General features: G+C 40.4%; 1 protein-coding gene across 3 annotated transcripts in view; it reads left to right on the forward strand.

Moving 5' to 3' along the window:
- LOC126425034 (CWF19-like protein 2) overlaps nt 1-22,265 on the forward strand; it is a 188,145-nt gene that overhangs the window by 39,295 nt on the left and 126,585 nt on the right. For all 3 annotated transcript variants that reach the window (XR_007576250.1, XR_007576249.1, XM_050087942.1), the window contains exon 4: nt 3,506-3,718. Coding sequence is in view for 1 of the 3 variants with exons in the window: in XM_050087942.1 (XP_049943899.1) it covers nt 3,506-3,718 (213 nt within the window). In the remaining 2 variants the exon portion in view is untranslated. The remainder of the gene's footprint in view (nt 1-3,505; nt 3,719-22,265) is intronic.

Consider the following 22,265-nt stretch of genomic DNA (forward strand, 5'->3'; position numbering starts at 1 on the left):
GAATGGTAATGATATTTATTATGTTTCTTCAGACAGGTGCCGTAGTAGTACAAAATTTTTGAGATGACAACTTTATCCTCATTGACTTTGTTGTTTATTTTCCACAGTTGGCCAACTTTGGCTATTATACTGTTGTCAAGCAATAGTTGACATGCTTGAGGACAAGCTACTGAGTTGTCCAGCCACTGGAATACAGCAGGAAGACATAAAATTTACAGCAAGTAGTTTAAAAGCAATGGCAGAGACAGAAACACTGCCTAATGGGAGTCAACTGTGATAACATAAAGGCAGGCACCATTGACAATCATAAAACTGGTAATAACTTAAGCAACAAAGTGCACAATGAAGCATTGTTTTCTCTCGTGTCAACATGAACACTACCATTACAAAGGTTATAAATCGTAAGCCAGAGATCGTAACATATCCAACTGCAATCACAGTGAACTACGATGTACATAAGCATTTGTTAAGGAAGCATGGACGTGACCACTGATGTATACAAAGAAGTCCTTTAAGTGTATGTGATACATGGTTGCTCATAAGTACCTCTAGCATTTCAGAAGACAACTGTGTGAGAACTACAAGGCACATACATCAATGGAAGAGGCCTATCTCCAAGTTTTTAACTGGCACCAGGGGCACTCACTGCAAGCATCTCTGGTCCCTTTAATCCCACAAACCAACCAACCTACAAGCATCATTTGTGATGTGGCAAACATCATTACGAGTGTGCAGTTAGTTGACATTGCTTACGCGAATTGTCCAAAATGCGCAGTGGCAGCCCACATTGGAAATCTGTTCATTGTGTAGCCTATCTACAGGCGTTGCACGAATTGTGTGTGAGAATATAGCGTGATTGATTTATCTATGTCTTCTGATATGCCTGACCCCTAGTTTTCTGCAACTACGCTACAGCACATATTACGCATGGAATCTTGGGGACATGCTCTATCCATTGATGTGTGTCATTTTACTGTATGTCTTGCAATTCTCATACAGTCATGTTCTGAAACCTCAGAGCTACTTACGTGTGATCCAGTATATTGCTGAAATACTGATATTTTACTCAATGTTGTTCATAATTACTGTCTGTTCATTGCAGTTGCTACTTGTACCACTTAAAAATGCCATAACAAGTCAAAGTGTAAAACAAATAATAATTATATTCAGTGGTGGAAATACTTACACGTGTGGGTGAGCAGACATTAATGACGATTGACAGCAACTTGAAATTAATTGGAAATAAATTTTGTGAATATGAATACCTTGGCATCAGCCGTGTTAGATTTAGAGGTACTATCTATTAGTGACATGAAAATTTGTACCAGAGTGGGGACTCGAACCTGGATCCTGCTTATCACAGGTGGTGACCTTAACCACTTCTGGTGTCCGTGCACACCTCCCGAGCTGACCCAAACTTTTCCATTTCATTTGTCACTAATAGGTAATACATCTGTACCTAACACAGCTGATGCCGAGGTATTCGCTTTCAGCAAATGTACACTCCTGGAAATTGAAATAAGAACACCGTGAATTCATTGTCCCAGGAAGGGGAAACTTTATTGACACATTCCTGGGGTCAGATACATCACATGATCACACTGACAGAACCACAGGCACATAGACACAGGCAACAGAGCATGCACAATGTCGGCACTAGTACAGTGTATATCCACCTTTCGCAGCAATGCAGGCTGCTATTCTCCCATGGAGACGATCGTAGAGATGCTGGATGTAGTCCTGTGGAACGGCTTGCCATGCCATTTCCACCTGGCGCCTCAATTGGACCAGCGTTCGTGCTGGACGTGCAGACCGCGTGAGACGACGCTTCATCCAGTCCCAAACATGCTCAATGGGGGACAGATCCGGAGATCTTGCTGGCCAGGGTAGTTGACTTACACCTTCTAGAGCACGTTGGGTGGCACGGGATACATGCGGACGTGCATTGTCCTGTTGGAACAGCAAGTTCCCTTGCCGGTCTAGGAATGGTAGAACGATGGGTTCGATGAGGGTTTGGACGTACCGTGCACTATTCAGTGTCCCCTCGACGATCACCAGTGGTGTACGGCCAGTGTAGGAGATCGCTCCCCACACCATGATGCCGGGTGTTGGCCCTGTGTGCCTCGGTCGTATGCAGTCCTGATTGTGGCGCTCACCTGCACGGCGCCAAACACGCATACGACCATCATTGGCACCAAGGCAGAAGCGACTCTCATCGCTGAAGACGACACGTCTCCATTCGTCCCTCCATTCAAGCCTGTCGCGACACCACTGGAGGCGGGCTGCAAGATGTTGGGGCGTGAGCGGAAGACGGCCTAACGGTGTGCGGGACCGTAGCCCAGCTTCATGGAGACGGTTGCGAATGGTCCTCGCCGATACCCCAGGAGCAACAGTGTCCCTAATTTGCTGGGAAGTGGCGGTGCGGTCCCCTACGGCACTGCGTAGGATCCTACGGTCTTGGCGTGCATCCGTGCGTCGTTGCGGTCCGGTCCCAGGTCGACGGGCACGTGCACCTTCCGCCGACCACTGGCGACAACATCGATGTACTGTGGAGACCTCACGCCACACGTGTTGAGCAATTCAGCGGTACGTCCACCCGGCCTCCCGCATGCCCACTATATGCCCTCGCTCAAAGTCCGTCAACTGCACATACGGTTCACGTCCACGCTGTCGCGGCATGCTGCCAGTGTTAAAGACTGCGATGGAGCTCCGTATGCCACGGCAAACTGGCTGACACTGACGGCGGCGGTGCACAAATGCTGCGCAGCTAGCGCCATTCGACGGCCAACACCGCGGTTCCTGGTGTGTCCGCTGTGCCGTGCGTGTGATCATTGCTTGTACAGCCCTCTCGCTGTGTCCGGAGCAAGTATGGTGGGTCTGACACACCGGTGTCAATGTGTTCCTTTTTCCATTTCCAGGAGTGTATTTATAATAAATTTCGGATGACTCTCTGTAGACATTAATGTCCGTTCACTCAGATACGCAAGTAAATATTACATGCAGAGGCGGGCATAAGACAGTAATATCACAGGTCTCGATTCCTCTTAGTCTCTTTCTCACTGGTGTGGGAATACAGGAAAAGCAGTGAGAATTAAGTGACGAATGTAGGGGACTATGATCCAGGGATGTAGACAGTGTGCCATGTGGAATTTAGGTCAGTCTGGGAGGCACGCACAGATAGTCAGAGTAGTAAAGCGACCGCTCGCGATAAGTAGAAAATCTGGTTTCGAGACCCAGTCTGGTACAAATTTTCATGTCACTAATGAGTAGTGTATCTATGTCTAACACAGTTGGTGCCAAGATGCCTTTGGCATATTTATTTTGAATTAGTTACAGAAATGTTGTCATTTCAAACAAATTTTATCACAGAAATAGCATTTGCTGTAGTTTAATAACTCTCAGTTTTCTCTGAGTACTAGAGCAGATTTGTACCTCGATAGTGGTATTTTTAAAATTTGCAGTGGGGATTCCAATATAATTTGGCAGCTTTTTGCTCATTTTGCAGATGGGACAGAGTTCACGAGAGCTGAACCCATACTGGAAGGACGGCGGGACCGGCTTGCCGGAAGACCGGCCCCAGCGAAGGGAGCCCGCGGCCCGACAGAAGAACGTCGGAGACGGCGGAGCAGAGTGGCTGCGGCGCGCACTGCGGCGGGCCGAGGAGCAGGCGGCCGCAGAGGGCCGCCCGCTGGAGGAGGTGGCCGCCGAACGCTGGGGGGTGCGTACCGTGCTGGGCTGGCAGGTGGCAGGGCCCACAGGGGACTGTGCCAAAATTTCACTTCTTTCCCATTTGCTTTTTTCTTGTCCTGCTATATTCTCTCATCCTTCCACCACTACCACCAACACCATCATCATCATCATCATCATCACCATCACCATCATACACTGAATGCAACAACTTGTTAATGTAGCCATCATTATCTGTCTCTTTCCATCCGTACCATATGGATGCAGTTGTTGCAGTTCGTTCCACTGATAACATATTGTAATACAGATTTTCTAGGCCTGCCGTTTGGTTTTTTTCCACAGTTTTTCCTTCTAACATGTTTTTTTATGAAGCTGTTACTCGAACAAGGTCTCCAGTTTTTCTTTTCTGTACCCTGTTAATTAATGTTGTTTTTAATTTTTGTTGGTGTTTGTGCATTGAATTTTCTTTCAGTCCACAATATTTTTGTAACTCTTTTGCATGAGTTCTGCTGCTTCAAATTTTTGCTTCCCCTATTTTCTCAGAATCCACTCTTCACAACCTAAGCTTAAAATGCTCTCATAAGTCTTGATGAATTTCTTTCTTGTTTCTTTATTAAGGTGGTGGTTTGTTAATAAACTGCTCTCATTTCTGAAAGTTTGTTTGATCCTTGGAATACTACTTCAAGTATCCATTATACTTTTGTTGGGATCCGCTATTATACTTCCAAAATATTCTTTTACTTGCATTAGTGTTGTATTTTGTACACTGTGTTTGCCTTACTTCTCTGTTCAATTTATCTGTCACCATTATTTTAGTCTTGCTTGTGTTTATTTTCTGTTTGTTTCTCTCCGGGGCATTAGAGAAAATTTTAACATATAGTTTGTGTCCTTTTCTGAATATGCTTAGACCACTACATAATCTACAAATCAAATACGATGTATTTGTGTACCACCTATTTATATCCTTTGTTGCTACTTTTTGTTGTTTGTATTGCCCTTGTTAGACACCTATTGTAGTAACTTTTTAATACCTTTCATATCTATTTCTGTACTCTGATTCTTGTATAGGCTGAAAATAAATCTGTTATCTCTCCAGTCTATTCCAATTTTATCCAGCTTTCCAAATAGCATATTCTAGTCTGATCCATCAAATGCCTTCTCGACGTCACTGAGTGTGGTATATATTTTCCTGTCCATCTCAGTTCTTCTTTCTGAAATCATTCATAGAGCCACTACAGCTCCCACAGTTCCTTTCCCTTTCCTAAATCCAAATCAGTCATCTCCTTCCATCGTTTCTCCTTTTTGTTTCTTTAGACCACACACATTCCCTTACTCCTACTACTTTCTAATTTTAACATTTTTCTTCTGAAAACATCTCTTTCTATTGTTTTTATTTTGTGTATTTACAAATCTTTTATTAACTTCTTGGATACAGCTAATTGCTAATACTTTTCTCAGAAGCACTAGAAGACTGGTTTGTCAGGTGTATATTTTTTTCTTTTTTGAGTAGTTGTGGATATTCACTCTCTTCGGATGCTTTCTACCACAAAAATTTGCAAACAGAAACCTTAGACTTCTTCTCCTTCAATGCGAATTTACCTTAAATTTAAAGACACTTGTATATAATATTTCTCCATTAAGTAAAACACTTTCAACTCAGTTAACTACAGGGAAACCCTGCTTTTACACTTTTCAATGGACTTCAGAAAAATTGTGTAAAATGTGGGAAAATGCAAAATGTGGGAAACAACGCTTTAAACTGTAAAAGTTATGTGTAGAATACCCCCTTGCATTTTCGCACTTTTTGTATCATATATGTACGTAACAGGCATCAAAAGAGTTGTCAGGGACTTGTTTATTATCTTTCTTTGTGTTCTGCCTTACGGCAGGTCTTGTCATGGGGGAAGCCTCATCAGAGAGGTCCACCACATGAGCATCTAGGGATGTGATTGGAGTGGTGGTTTCCCATTGCCTCCCACTGATGATGATGAAATGATGATGAGTACAACACAACACCCAGTCCACGAGTGGAGAAAATCTCCGACCCAGCCAAGAATCGAACCCGGACCCCGTGGCATAACAGACAGTCCCGCTGATCACTCAGCTGTCGGGATGGACTTTATTATCTAATAAATGTTTATTATGCAATAAAACCGCTGATGTAACTGGAACTGATAACTGTCTGGGAAGTAGAAATGTTTGACTCGATTTCGTACATCATAATCGATGTTTTTGAAAGCCTGCAGCTATCATTCATTATTTAAATAATGAAATACTGCTCTAGTTATGTATTTTTTCATGTGTAGCATGACACATTTCGAGAATTTTTTCACGTTGTCAAGTGCAAATACCTACAGAAGTATTTTGTGTGGTATCTAAATAGGTGTTATTCTGCCTCTCTTGAACTGTAGTGATCTTTTTGAGGTTATCAGGTACTGTGCCTCCTCAGTCATGTGGAAAACCACACACATGCAAACTATCACTCTCACTGTGAATTTTAAAATTTTCCCGGCGAATTGACTGTTCAAACAAATTTCGGGCTTGCAGCCGGTCGTCGTTCAATACTTCGCACGATATTTCAACTGGGCACCTGCCAGTCATCTTCAGGTGAGCCGTCGCAGTCATGCGACGGCTCACCTGAAGATGACTGGCAGGTGCCCAGTTGAAATATCGTGCGAAGTATTGAACTGATGATGATGAAATGATGATGAGTACAACACAACACCCAGTCCACGAGTGGAGAAAATCTCCGACCCAGCCAAGAATCGAACCCGGACCCCGTGGCATAACAGACAGTCCCGCTGATCACTCAGCTGTCGGGATGGACTTTATTATCTAATAAATGTTTATTATGCAATAAAAACCGCTGATGTAACTGGAACTGATAACTGTCTGGGAAGTAGAAATGTTTGACTCGATTTCGTACATCATAATCGATGTTTTTGAAAGCCTGCAGCTATCATTCATTATTTAAATAATGAAATACTGCTCTAGTTATGTATTTTTTCATGTGTAGCATGACACATTTCGAGAATTTTTTCACGTTGTCAAGTGCAAATACCTACAGAAGTATTTTGTGTGGTATCTAAATAGGTGTTATTCTGCCTCTCTTGAACTGTAGTGATCTTTTTGAGGTTATCAGGTACTGTGCCTCCTCAGTCATGTGGAAAACCACACACATGCAAACTATCACTCTCACTGTGAATTTTAAAATTTTCCCGGCGAATTGACTGTTCAAACAAATTTCGGGCTTGCAGCCGGTCGTCGTTCAATACTTCGCACGATATTTCAACTGGGCACCTGCCAGTCATCTTCAGGTGAGCCGTCGCAGTCGTGCGACGGCTCACCTGAAGATGACTGGCAGGTGCCCAGTTGAAATATCGTGCGAAGTATTGAACGACGACCGGCTGCAAGCCCGAAATTTGTTTGAACTATCACTCTCACTGTTTGTTTGTGTAACATCACAAAAAATGCTTATGTAAATATTACACTTGACAACGAGAACAAATTCTCGAAACACGTTTTGCTGAGCATGAAAAAAATATGTACCCAGAGCTGTGTTTAAACTAAGAACTTCTCAGCAACACAAGGTGAATGACAGTGTCAACCAGCGCAACAAGTGGCCAGACGCCGAAAGACGCTAAATATGGTTCGACAAAAGTGTCACGACGATCAAAATAATCATAAAACTGTGTTTGTGCTGTAGAGACAGTTTGGAAATGGTTGTGATTGGTCACGATGTCTTTATTCGAATGAACCTAGTTACTCCCATCAGCCACCACACGAAGTAGAGCTTGTCAGCGGCAGGAGATATGGCACGAATTGTTCAAACTTTCACATGTTTACTAGTTCAAATAGGCTGAGTAGAGTGCCCTGGTATCAAGAAACTTAACCACGTAATATTTGTTAACACTACTGGATAGCCAACATCATGTGAGAGTCTTTTTTTCTCCACGAACATTTTTTCGTAATGCTTAAATCGGAGGAAAATTATAAATATGTTGACACAAAATGGGGTGCAAACTAACATTGTGGACATAGGAAATTTGATGGGAATGATAAAAAAAGACATAAATGGCAGGAAAACATTAATTCCAGGAACATAAAAGCAGGGTTATATTGGATTTAATTGTATTATCCACTAGTGTCATTAATGCCTCAGGGAAAAATTACCAACTGCATTTCCTTGAGATCCATACTTAAACTACCTTTACATAATTCAGTCAACCCTTTTCTCCTTTTTTTAACATAAAATATTAATGAATGCCAAGGAATTTCATGCTGTTCCATGCCAGAAGATCATAGTTCTGTAACTGTACAAAAACAAGTGATTTTATTTTACGTGCTCTCGCAGTAGACCTCACATTTCCTTGAAATACATGTTAAAATAAGAATACACATCCTCTACCAAAATGACAGACAAGTCATTCCTTTCAATAACTTGAGTTGAATTTACTGTTTCTTTGTCGGATGCACATCCACTATCACACTGCATAAGGGGATGGTAAGAGATGAGCTACCCCACATATGTCATTCATGCGGTATGAATGTGCAGGAAATGTCAGCTTTTCTCTTTATTTTTCCAATATTTTGACATATTTCATCATTGCTTCTTAATTTGCAGTCCTTTTATCTTCTGATTGGACCTAAACTACTCATCATCATTCTTTGATCTAATATTTATAGTCTGTCTAATCTTTAATTCAGTTACAGGTATCCACTTGGAAGAGGTATTCTGGTTGCACTACTGTTTTGTTGCCTGTCAGCATTTGTGACTGCCGGTTAACTTTTCCCTCGAAAATATCCTTGTAAGTAATAAAGTTCAAGCAAATCTCCACTCATCCCAGTCTCCATTACATAATGGCCCACTCATAAAGTATGAATATCATAGTTAATCTCTAAACAATGTGAAGATTGGCTTAGAAACATGTTTCATAAAGAATTCCCATCTAAAGCAACAATTTATAATTAGTACACCGAACTCAGGAAAGATCAGTTTTTTCTTAGTGATGAATTTTGTGAAGGACACCTAAGAACTGCTGTTTCTGAAGAAAATATTGCTCTTTTTGAAATAATGCTTGAGGAGATCAGCAGTAAGCTTCCGAATTTTTTCAAGTGACATTGAGAACATTGTTGCCAGTGGTTTTTACATAAACTGGCTCCCTTCAAAAACAGTACATTGATTGGTATTGGAAAATTGAAAAAATCTGGAGGGGCAGATTTGTTTTGGAGTAATGTTGTTGCTGATGATACTTACATTCATTGTTATGATCCTCAAAAGGAAAGTCAATTGGCTCATTGGGTTTTTTGAGCAGTACCTAGGTCTACTACAGTCTGACAAATTTTTAGTGCTGATGAGAAGGTGGTTGCTAGTTAATTTCTAAAATGGACCATATTGTTCTATAGCATTAGAAGATAGACATACTGAGCTGCTGATAGCTACACAACTCAGTTTGTGAATGCTGTAAGGGTCAGCCAGTATTATGGACTCTCCACCTATTACCTTGTAATTTCATTGTGTTTCCAAAAATTAATGATAAAATGCATGGATTTACTTTTTCATCATCAGATGAAGCAGTGGGACATTATGAAAATCTGATTTCTGAACTGTCTCTGGAAGGGTCACATCTTTACTTTAAGAAATAAGTGTCATCGAATGCAAAAATGTATTGATGTTAAACAGGCATATTTTGAAAAACAATAATATTTAATTTTTTTTAAATTAATCTTTGTTAGATTTATAAAAAATTTTCAATGTTGTCCTCATACTACTGTGGTGAGGAATGAAAATCTTCACTTTCCAAAAAGAACACTATGTGTTCTACAGTTTGAATTCTGACAATAATGCTTCATTACTGTGTCTTCTTTCCTTATAGCATCTTGAACTGCGTTTGGATCTGTAAATTTATCTGACACTATTCTCAAGTGGTCAGTGCAGCTTCTGGAGAAATCTACCAAAATTTTGTCGCTGAGCAACTGAGATGATGTCTTCTTTTTATCCAGTCACAAATTTAAATGTTCGTAATTTTTATTTTATCTGTGCTGAATCCCATAAACTGTGCAACCATTAATCATATTTGATGAATAATCCGACCAGCCACAAATACTTTTAAAATGCTTTATTTCACTAACTGGTTATGGGCTATTGTTCCCATCTTCAGACAACTAATATTGCAGGTTGTATTAATGTTTTCATCAGCAACATGTGCAGTGGAAGAGCAAATGACATGTAATCTGAGAAGATGGGAATGATAGCCTGAAACCAGTTAGGGCACTGAAATAAAGCATTTAAATGTTTTTAAGGCTGGTTGCATTATTCGCCAGACTAAAATGGTACTTAGGTACTCGTAAATTTTCGAAACTGAATTGGTTTCTGATATCGCCTTATACACAGACATATAAAAAACTAGTTTTGCAACATTGATTTCAAGAAACAATTTTGCAAACAGGCATCACCTTGGAAATTAGGCATTAAATATCACAAACAGTTAGTCAAAGCCGTAATTCCAGAACAGAACTTTACTTTGCAGCATACTGAGTACCATTTTGAAACTTGTTGCCAGATTAAAATTGTATGTCAGACTTGGACTCAAACCCCTTGTGGACTGTGAGCTTCACTTCTGCCGTTACCTCTTTCATACTTTTTAGCACAGTCGGTAAGAGCACTGCCCACAAACAAAGAGGTTTTGGCTTTGAGTCCCTGGCAGGCAAGCAGATTTAATCTGTTGGGAAGTTTCAAAGTTTTAATTCTTTTGTATTGTCCACACCCTCCATTCCAGATTTCCCTCCATCCGATAGAATCATGATTACGATCTTTTTCTGCATACAAGTGTACAACTCTCACATCATTACCCTCAGTGCTGCCAGTCAGGGACCCTGTGTGCTGTGTGATACAGATGTCTGACCACTCCTTCATCAGTGTGGGTGTTAGGCAGCACTCATATTCCCAGAACCAGTTCATCCTGAGAAACGAGTTGGCCATGCCATCCCATTACTGCCTCTTAGCTAACACCTTGCACCATTGCTAGTCCAAGTTCTAAATTGTGATACTAATTTTTAACTGCTACCTGTGACACTTACAGCTATGCCTAGATCTCTACTCTGCAGACCACCTTACATTTTGGCACAAACAATCACTTATAGTGGATGTTGTACAGGAAGAATGGCTATTTCTAAGCTTGCATAGAGGCTCTGTTTCCTGTTTTTTACTTTTTATTTTCTTTATTTTATTTTATTTTTAAATTTGCTTTTTTCAATTTTTAAACCAATATCAGTTTCATTGACTGTATTATTTTCTGTTATTGTCTTTATGTACCTCATGGTGAAAGCCAAAAAGTGGCTCGCTTTGAAATTTTTGTCGAATGTAGGTATTATTCAGCAAGGTGATCTAGTCACCTGCCCAATGTGGGAGTTGATGTAGCATGTGATTAGTTACATTGACATTCCAGTTTGAGATAGCAATGCAGTGTTAGCTCCCAGCGGAGCTGCAAAAAGTGAGCACAAAAATTGACTGCAGAACATTACTGAGAAGCTGTGACAACTTACTGTTAATGTCGTTAATTTTATTGGCAGTGAGAACAAGAAAGATTTGTGTGTGGAAAGAGAAGATGACAGAAGGTGCAAGCAAATGTTGACAAGCAAAAGTTAAGTAAGGCAGCAATGTAGAAAATGGTGGAAGCCGTGGAGAAGATTTCAAGCTTATACCTGAAACTGATATAATGAAAATGCTCATCATAAATATTTAATTGACAACATAGATGAAATGTGTAATTAGACAGCAATTTCTGCAATATTATGAACAACACAAGGAAACCTCCATAGCTTTTGTCATACAGAACTGGACTCCAAGCTTGCAGAGAAAATGTGTAACTTGTGTGGGATTTGATTTTTGAAGGTGCCAGCATAAACAAGTCGTCATGTGCGGATGAGTGAATATACTTGCAAAAAGAGCATACTTTGTTAGATTTTTTACATAAGAATGAAGGATCGGCAGATGTAGGTGTAGATGAACAGCAGATTTGTACGCTTAATAATGTGATTTGTACACTTAACAATGTGAAGAAATATTGCAAAATAACTGTGTATAAATAGTGTTGTCAAACAACAGTGCTAGGCAATGTTTCATTGCTGTGAATGCAGAGTTTTGTTTGTAACAGGAAAACTTCTGGCTGTTATGTAGAAATGGATAAAAAAAATTAAAACTGCCTAGAGACAAGGAAAGACAAATTTTTGAATTAATTTTCATCTCTATCTTCCATGGATAAAACTTTGCAACAAAATGGTTGCCTTCCTACTTATGCCATACTGTGTAGCCCTAAATTTTAGAGCATTAATCTGATGTCTTGAGAAGAAAATGATGCATAATGGCTGATGCTTTTGCAGCTTGCAAATTATTGTTGTATGTCAGCTAGCCTGGAAAATAGTGACATCAGCAGGAAGGGTAGTTTTACTGATACGCCAGTGACACATCTTGAGCAACTGTGGTGAAATGGCTTAGGAGTAATGCCTACTTCATTGAAACCTTTAGAAGTGGGCATTTAGGGCATGCTTCAACTGGCTGATACATGCTTTTTCATAGTTCTTCTGAATTTTGCCCAGTAAGTTCCACTGCACAGAACTAACATCAGTTTATCTCATTTGAAACAGAGGTCTTTTTTCCATGTAATATTACAGAGAAATATAGACTTGTATCAGTGACCATTTTTATATTTAAATGAATGTGTGTTGTTTTCACAGCAACAATTCTTTTTATCTTTCTTTTCTTAAATGGAGATAGAATTAGAAGTTGTTGATACTAAAAATAAAGCTGTTTTAAAATGTAGTTTTTTAATCGAAAATTGCTTAGTTGCATTTGCCGTAGTGTAAAAAATTTTGAAGGATTTTGGAAAATGAAGTCCTACTTACGTCATATGCTTAACGAAGGTGTCTTGTATCTTTTCTTGCCACTTTCTCAGATCTGGCCTTGCTTCATTCTGCACAAAGCATACCTCTCCACTGAGGCTGTTTTAGTATATCTGTTACTGGAATCAATTTACAAAAATGTCTTCCACCGAGTCTACTCACCGGTGAACTGTTTTGATTGAAAGTTGATTCTACCAGGTCTTCTTTGTTTTTCAAAGCTGCTGCCAATTCTGTAATGAATTCAAAAAAGTGTTTGCTAGTAGGCCTCGACTTTTTACATAAAGCATAAAAATTTACAATAATCATAATGAAAATGTGAAAAATTGCTTTCTTCTGAGACTTTATTTGTTTCCTCTCTAAAGGGTACTATCCCATTAGCTGGTTACTGTGGTCCACAACAGCCATCTTTTTATTATAATCCAAAATTTCGACAGGTTTCATCTTATGTAAAATTAACAATTTGTTCTGACATTGACAGTGAATGCAGTAAGTTTGTGTCTTGTCGTCAAAAGAAATACATTCTTAGTGTCTTCCCATTTTACAAACAGCAAATGATCTTGTCTGCAAAATGAACATTCATTTTTTGGCTTCTGAACAGTTAGATCTTGAAAATAAATACAGGGTATATAGCAGTCAACAATTAATTGATGCCCTTTGCACAGTGCCTGATCTTCTGAGGCGTGACCCATGGCAGTGAAGGGAATGTGAACAACACACACACACACACACACGCACACACACACACACACACACACACACACACACACACACACACACACTCACCCACTCACTCACGCATACGCAACTCACACACACGACTGCAGTCTCACTGACAACTGAAACCACACTGCGAGCAGCAGCACCAGTGCATGGTGGGAGTGGCGACGGGGTGGGGATAAGGAAGAGGCTGGGGTGGGGATAAGGAAGAGGCTGGGGTGGGGAGGAGGAGGGATAGTATGGTGGGAGTGGCGGACAGTGGAGTGCTGCAAGTCAGACAGAGGGCAGAGGAGAAGTGGGGGAGGGGGGGGGGGAGTAGCAGACAAGGAGATAAATAAAAAGACCTGGGTGAAGTGGTGGAATGATGGCTGTGTAGTGCTAGAATGGGAACGGGGAGGGGGATGGACAGATGAGGAAAGTGACTAACAAAGGTTGAGACCAGGAAGGTTACGGGAACATAGGAAGTAGGAGGGTTACGGGAACGTATGAAGTATTGCAGGGAAAGTTCCCACCTGCAGAATTCGGGAAACCTGGTGTTGGTGAGGAGGATGCATATGGCACAGGCTGTGAAGCAGTCAAAATGAAGAATATCATGTTTGGCAGCGTGTTCAGCAACAGGGTGGTCCACTTGTTTCTTGGCCACAGTTTGTCGGTGGCCATTTGTGCGATCAGACAGCTTGTTGGTTGTCTTGCTACATTGAATGCAGCACAGCGTTTGCAGCTTAGCTTGTAGACCACGTGATGGGATAGGTTATGTTAGTGACCGGACTGGAGTAGGTGGTGGTGGTGGTGGTGGTGGTGGGAGGAGGATGTAAGGGACAGGTCTTGCATCTAGGTCTATTACAGGGGTATGAGCCATGAAGTAAGGGATTGGGAGCAGGGGTTGTGTAAGGATGGACGAGTACATTTTGTAGGTTCAGTGGACAGCAGAATACCACTGTGGGTGGGGAAGGATAGTGGGCAGGACATTTCTCTCCTTCTAGATCTACATCTACATGGTTACTCTGCAATTAACACTTAAGTGCCTGGCAAAGGGTTCATCGGACCATTTTCATACTACTTCTCTACCATTCCACTCTCGAATGGCGCGTGGGAAAAAGGAACACCTAAATCTTTCCGTTCGAGGTCTGATTTCTCTTATTTTATTATGATGATCATTTCTCCCTACGTAGGTGGTTGTAAACAAAATATTTTCACATTCGGAAGAGAAAGTTGGTGATTTAAATTTCATAAATAGATCTCGCCACAAAGAAAACAGCCTTTGTTTCAGTGACTGCTATCCAAACTCGCGTATCATATCAGTGACACTCTCACCCCTACTGCACAATAACACGAAACAAGCTGCCATTCTTTGCACTTTTTCAATATCCTCCATCAATCCTACCTGGTAAGGATCCCAAACCACACAGCAATATTCGAGCAGAGGACGGACAAGTGTAATGTAGGCTGTCTCTTTAGTGGGTTTGTCACATCTTCCAAGTTTTCTGCCAACAGAGCGCAGTCTTTGTTTCACCTCCCCACAATATTATCTATGTGATCTTTCCAATTTAAGTTGACTGTAATTGTTATTCCTAGGTATTTAGTCGAATTGACAGCCCTTAGATTTGTGTGATTTATCGTATACCAAAAATTTATCGGATTTCTTTTAGTACCCGTGTGGATGACCTTGCACTTTTCTTTGTTTAGGGCCAATAGCCACTTTTCACACCATACAGAAATTCTCTCTAGATCATTTTGTAATTGGAATTGATCGTCTGATGATTTTACTAGATGGTAAATTACAGCGTCATCTGCAAACAATCTAAGGGGGCTGCTCAGATTATCACCTAGATCATTTACGTAAATCAGGAACAGCAGAGGGCCCATGACACTACCCTGTGGTAGGCCAGATATCACTTCTGTTCTACTCGATGATTTATTGCCTATCACTACGAACTGTGACCTCTCTGAGAGGATATCACAGATCCAGTCACACAACTGAGATGATACTGCATATGCACGCAATTTGATTAATAGTCGCTTGTGAGGAACAGTATCAAAAGCCTTCTGGACATCTAGGAATATGGAATCGATCTGAGATCCCTTGTCGACAGCACTCACTCATTACTTCATAGGAATAAAGAGTCAGCTGTATTGCACAAGAACAATATTATCTGAATCTGTTTTGGTTATGTATTAATAAGTCATTTTCTTCAAGGTGATTCGTAATGTTAGAGTACAGTATATGCTCCAAAATCCTACTGCAAATTGAGGTCAGTGATATGGGTCTGTAATTCAATGGGTTACTCCTATTTCGTTTCTTGAATATTGGTGTGACCTGTGCTACTTTCCAGTCTTTAGGAACAGACCTTTCGTCAAGTGAGTGGTTGTATATGATTGCTAAGAAAGGCGCTACTGTGTCTGCATACTCTGAAAGGAACCTGATTGGTATACCATCTGGACCGGAAGACTTGCTTTTCTTAAGTGATTTGAGTTGTTTCGCAACACCTGAGATATCTACTTTTATGTCACTTATGCTAACAGCTGTTCTGGTTTCAAATTCTGGAATATTTACTTTGTCTTCTTTCGTGAAGGAATTATGGAAACTGTATTCAGTAACTCCACTGTAGTGACACCATCATCGATAACATCTCCATCACTATCGCGCAGAGACGGTATTGACTATTTTTTGCCACTGGTGTACTTTACATACAGCCAGAATCTCTTTGTGTTTTGCACCATATTTTGAGACAATGTTTCCTTGTGGAAACTATTAAAATCCAAACCGACCGTGACATGGTTGCGTATTCCGAACTATGTAAGGCATTGCGAAGAGAAATGAAAACTGACATACAGAAATTCACTGAAGACACCTTTCGAGCAAGCTTGGAGAACAGGACAAGTTTAAAGTCAGCCAAACGCAAACTCACAATCGGTAAAAAGCAGATTATCACACTCGATGGAAATGACGGTCGAATCACTGAATAGGAGGCGGTTTTGAAGTTCATCAGAGACTTTTATAGCAATTTGTATAGCAATCCAGGAGAAAATTTGAATGTATCTAATTTAAATGATATACCTAGTGTTCCAGATATACTCCCATCGGAAGTCAAGTGTGCTCTAGGTACATGAAGAAGGGAACAGTGCCGGGTGATGATGAGCTCAGTGTTGACATCCTCAAACTAGCAGGAGAGGTAACAATAAATCACTTGGCAAAAGTATTTACTTCCTGCCTGCACTATGCTTCAATCCCACTATCGTGGAACAAGGCTAAGATTATTTTGATACACAAGAAAGGAAGTATTCACAATATTAAAAACTACCGTCCTATCAGCTTGCTCTCAATTTTGTACAAAATTTTCACAAAGATCTTGTTAAACCGAATTAGTTCCACCCTAGACTCAGCCCAACCTATAGAACAAGCTGGATTCCGAAGCAATTTTAGCACTATTGACCACATTCTGACCGTTAGTGAAGTGATAAGCAGAGCGAATGAATACCAACTGCCTCTCTGCATTGCCTTTGTTAACTTTGAAAAGGCATTTGACTCCGTTAGCCATGTAGCTGTCCTCCAAGCTTTGAGTGAGCAAGGAGTGGGAGCAGTATACATTGAAGTGCTCAGGAAAATCTACGAGAATTCTTCAGCTTACGTTAACATCGCCGAATCAACTCAAGAATTCCACATCATGAGGGGTATCAAGGAAGGCGATCCCATCTCCCCAAAACTGTTCTCTGCTGTATTGGAAATGGCTATGTAAAAGCTGAGCTGGGAAGGTAAGGGAATTAGAATTAATGGAAGAATGCTTACCAACTTGCGATTTGCTGATGATATTGCCTTACTGGCCAAAGACTTCGCAGAGCTCCAAAACTTAGTTACAGATCTTGCATCGGAATGTCAGCTGGTTGGCTTGAACGTGAACCTTTCCAAAACAAAAGTAATATCCAACAAATGGGTCCCAGCTGGAGATGTGCAAGTCAAGAACAGTCTACTAGAAGAGGTCAGTGAATGTGTGTACCTTGGCCAGATTATAAATATGAAGAGGGACATAAGGCCAGAAATCTATCGATGCATCAAGCTTGGCTGGCAAGCATTTGGGAAGAATTCAAAAGTATTCAGATAAAAAATGCCAGTAAATCTGAAGAAAGCAGTATTTGATCAATGCATTCTTCCTGTGATGACGTATGGCTGCGAGACGTGGACACTGAACTCATTCACAAAAGGGAAACTTAGGACAGCACAGAGAGCCATGGAGAGATCAACACAGGGCTGTACAAGAAAGGATAGGAAAAGGGCAGATAGCATCCAGTCTGTGACGAAGGTTAAGGACATCTCTGAGACAGTAGGTTCCTCGAAATGGCAGTGGGCTGGCCACGTCGCAAGAAGAAAAGACGACAGATGGACGAAGCTAGTACTGGAGTGGAGTCCGAGAGAGCATCAGAGGCCTAGAGGAAGACCACCAGACAGGTGGGACAAAGACGTCAAGAAGATCGCTGGTGACGCCTGGCAGAGAACTGCCCAAGACCGTCCCACTTGGAGGAGACTGCTGAAAGCCTACCTGGATCCATGACTCAAAGAGGCCACATCATCTAATGATTGAATTGGCTGATGATGATGATGATGATGATGATGATTGAAGTCCGCATTAAATTTCTAGCTTCCGTGAAACTTAGCCAGTCTTGGGGATTTTGCGTTCTTCTGAATTTGACATGCTTTTTTCGTTGCTTCTGCAACAGTGTTGTGACGTGTTTTGTGTACCATAGTGGATCAGTCCCCTCTCTTATTAACTTATGCAGTATGAATCTATCTATTGCTGTCGTTACTGTATCTTTGAATTTGAGCTATATCTGGTGTACACATACATAATTAGCTCGGAAGGAATGGAGACTCTCTCTTAGGAAGGCATCAAGCTAATTTTTATCTGCTGTTTTAAATAGATATATTTTGCATTTATTTTTAGTGGTTTTGGTTGATATGGTTTTAAGCCTCGCTAAAATTACCATGTGTTCACTAATCCCTGTATCCATCATGATGCTCTCTATTAGATCAGGATTATTTGTGGCTGAAAGGTCAAGTCTGTTTTTGCAACAAATTACAATTTCTGTGGGCTCATGAATTAATTGTTCAAAGTATTTCTCAGAGAAAGCATTTAGTACAATTTTGTAAGATGTTTTCTGTCTTCCACCGGCTTTGAACATGTATTTTCGCCAACAAATCTGGGGTAGATTGAAGTTTCCACCAATTATGACTGAATGAGTGGGGTACTTATTTGTAATGAGATTAAAGTTTTCTTTGAACTGTTCAGCTATTATATCATCTGAGTCGGGGGGTCGGTAGGAGGAGCCAATTATTATTTTGGTACGGCTGTTGAGTATAACCTCTACCCATAGTAATTCGCAGGAACTATCTATTTCAACTTCACTACAAGATAAACTACTACCAACAGACACAAACACACCACCACATACTTTATTTAATCTATCATTTCTGATCACGGTTTGCACCTCTGTAAAAATTTCGGCAGAATTTATCTCCAGCTTTAGCCAGCTTTCTGTTGCTGTAACAATTTCAGCTTCAGTGCTTTCTGTCTGCACCTGTAGCTCTGGTACTTTTCCAACACAGCTACGACAGGTTACAACTACAATACCGACTGTTGCTTGGTCGATTCTCATTGTTTCTTTGCCCTGTACCCTTTGGACTGGAGCCCTTTTTGATTTTTTCCGATACTGTATAACATAAAAACTGCCCATTCCATGCCACAAAGCCCCTGCTACCCGTGTAGCCACCTCCTGTGTGTAGTGGACACCTGATCTATTTAGTGGAACCTGAAACCTCGCCACTCTATGGCACATGTCGAGGAATCCACAGCCTGCATGGTTGCAGAACCGTCTAACTCTGATTCAGGCCCTCCAATCAGCCCTATACCAAATGTCCGCAATCAGTCCTGTCGACGATGCAGCAGACGGTGAGCTCTGCCTTCATCTCACTACTCTTTGTCTGCTACCCCCCCCCCCCCCCCCCTTTCCCACTTCTCCCCTGCTCTCCGTCTGATGATCTGCAGCACTTCATTGTCTGCCAGCCCCACCATAATATCCCTCCCCCTCCCCACCCCAGCCTCCACCATACCCCAACCCAGTCACCACTCGCATCATCCACTGGTGCTGCTGCTCGCAGTGTGGTTTTAGTTGCCTGAGACTGCAGTCGTGTGTGTGTGTGTGTGTGTGTGTGTGTGTGTGTGTGTCTAGTGCTGATGAAGGCCTTAATGGCCGAAAGCTTTAATTGTGAGAGTCTTTGCCTATCTGCAATCAGCAGCTTCACTATATGGTGGGTATCAACTTTCCTTCTCATAGTATTGTCACATTCCATCCTGTATTTTCCATTGTTTGATAAGACAAACATTGAAATACATTTAGAAAGCTGGGAAACGGCTGATGAAAGTCCTACGTTGCTCATCTTTTGCAGTGTAATCCTTGCAACATGGGAACTACATTGCTCATCGCCACAGGCTTAGTGCCCTCCGCATCAGTAGGCGTTGGTGTTACGAGAGTTGTGGTCTTCAGTCCAAAGACTGGTTCGAAGTAAGTCTCCACAGGGGTCTGTCCTCTGCAAGACTCTTCATATCCATTTCAACCTCTTTACTGTTCTCAAACTTCTCTGCCCCTCTAAAGTTTTGATCCCCCCCTCCCCCGATACTCTTCTGTCCCTTTATTTCCAAATGTGTATTTACAGCAACAGTGTTCGTAAATTGTAATTACATACCATTTTTTTCTTTTGAAATATTTTCTCATTAGCAGCAGGTTTTTCTCATGAGTATGTATAGAGCAGGATAATAATTCAAGATTAATTATTTACTTAGTAGAACAGTAATTCATAGTCATTAAATCAATGTTCTTGAAGTTAGGTATCTGTGAGTTACATCGGTGTTCATTATATTTAATATTTTTCACTTTGGTATAATGTCAATAATTTCACATGCAAGAACATGGATTATTTAATACTTTATGAGGCACTGACACTCGTTAATGATTTCTGGTAGCGGAATACATTTTGCTTTTGTCTTTTGCCTCTTGCCTATTCAGATTATTTTATGAGCATGTATTCAGCATCGGACTTTTTCGTTTCCCTGCAATTACTTTGACATCACCGTACGCATCCCACAAAATATTAGTACCTTAAAATTAGCTTTCCTCTTTGTGCATTTAATGAATATATTTTCTTCAAATAAAAATTACCAACAGTAATTACTTCAACTCAATCATTTGTTAATATGAAGTATACAGGGGACAGAGGTGCTAATCTGAGACTTCCCCAATGGCTGGCAACTTTTCACCACAGAAACACACGTCATGCATTAAGAACGATGCTTTATTATGTCATTTAAATATATGTAAGTTCTTTGTTTGCTCCTCAGTAATTTTCTGTAGTTTCCTTCCGATTAACAAGCAACGAGCAACAGAAGTGCTCCACCATTTGCTGTTGGTTATACTAAAGGTCAGTTGTGCACATTACTTGCCAAGACCACATTGTTGGGGAGGCTCTGATAGTTAACAGTAGGCCAGCATGTGGATTATTAAAATTATTATTGGATTTGATACAGAAACTGGCCTGCCTCATTTATAAAGTTGATGCCGAGGATTTGTATCCTTACAACTTATGAAATAAAAACAATAAATTCCCTAACATCCTTTCCCCAAAATATTTTCTCCCAGCGTAGTTTATTGACTGTATGAATGCTATTACCTGACGGTATTCAAATAACATTATTATAATATCATATTATGTTAAATATATGGTTCTATTACAATGTCTTTACACTCTTTTCTTCTGGTTATTATAGTTAAGCACAATGAGGCTGTCAACAATGCAGGTCCCATCTCCTTGTGGTCACTGGGCTTTGATTAAAACATTGTGGTGACTGGCAGTGCGAACCTCCGCTCAGTAGAGAAGTACAGTGCCACATTGTCGCAATCTCATAAACTCCATATGATCCAAAAACAAACAAAATTGTGTGGATATACTGGAATTAATCTGACATAAATACATTGAAATATAAACTTATAAATTTTTGTGTGCTGTTGTTCAGGTGAGAAAGACATCAGTGTTGCTGTCACTGTTTGTAACACCACACATACTAAATATTCCATAATGCCGCAGGTTGTGACATATCCCTGATTTTAGTTGTGATTTAGGGTTAAGCCCTTTTCTTTCCACGATGATTCAGTATGTGTCTTTTAGTAATCCAAACTACCTATATAATTTTCAGCACTGTCCTGTACCAAATTTCAAAAAGCTCCTATTCTGTTCTCATTCATGCTCTTAATCACCTTCACTTCTCCTCTGTGTAAGGCTACACTCCACACTAAAACCTTCAGAAAAAATTTCCTCACTTTTTTGTGTTTATTTACCTTATTTACCCAAATATAAAATGATCCTGAATATAAGATGAATCCTCTTTTTTTATTTTATTTATTTATTTATTTATTTTTTTTAAAAAAGAGTCTCCTTGAGAAAAATTTATATTTTTGCATATTCTTACTAATCAAAACCACAAATTTTTATTGACCTAAGGTATCTGCCTAAAAGTCACTATTACACCTATTCTAAACTTATGCCACTTATTGGCTGTCTACATATCAATACAATACAAGGAGAAATGAAATAAACAAAAAGAAACTGTTTACACTAGTTTTTATCTTCATTGCCTCTCTTGTTTAGCCTGTCTATGGTACCACTATTTTCAATTATCATCATCGTAACAGGGCAACTGTGAAACTTATGTCATTGCCGTAACAAATATTTGGCTGTTTCTCCCAAATACGATGCAATCTTTCTTTTATTATTTTTTTTTTTAACACACAGTGGATTTTCCATCTATACTGATGTAAGAATGATACAGTGTCTTTTGCTACAAAAACATATTGTCTGCCTGCTGCTGTCTCATTGGCTGTGTAGGTTCAGCAGTCGAAACACCCACTATCGTGTC

This window comes from Schistocerca serialis, chromosome 10, assembly GCF_023864345.2.
Source record: "Schistocerca serialis cubense isolate TAMUIC-IGC-003099 chromosome 10, iqSchSeri2.2, whole genome shotgun sequence".
In the NCBI taxonomy this organism is placed as follows: Eukaryota; Metazoa; Arthropoda; class Insecta; order Orthoptera; family Acrididae; genus Schistocerca; species Schistocerca serialis.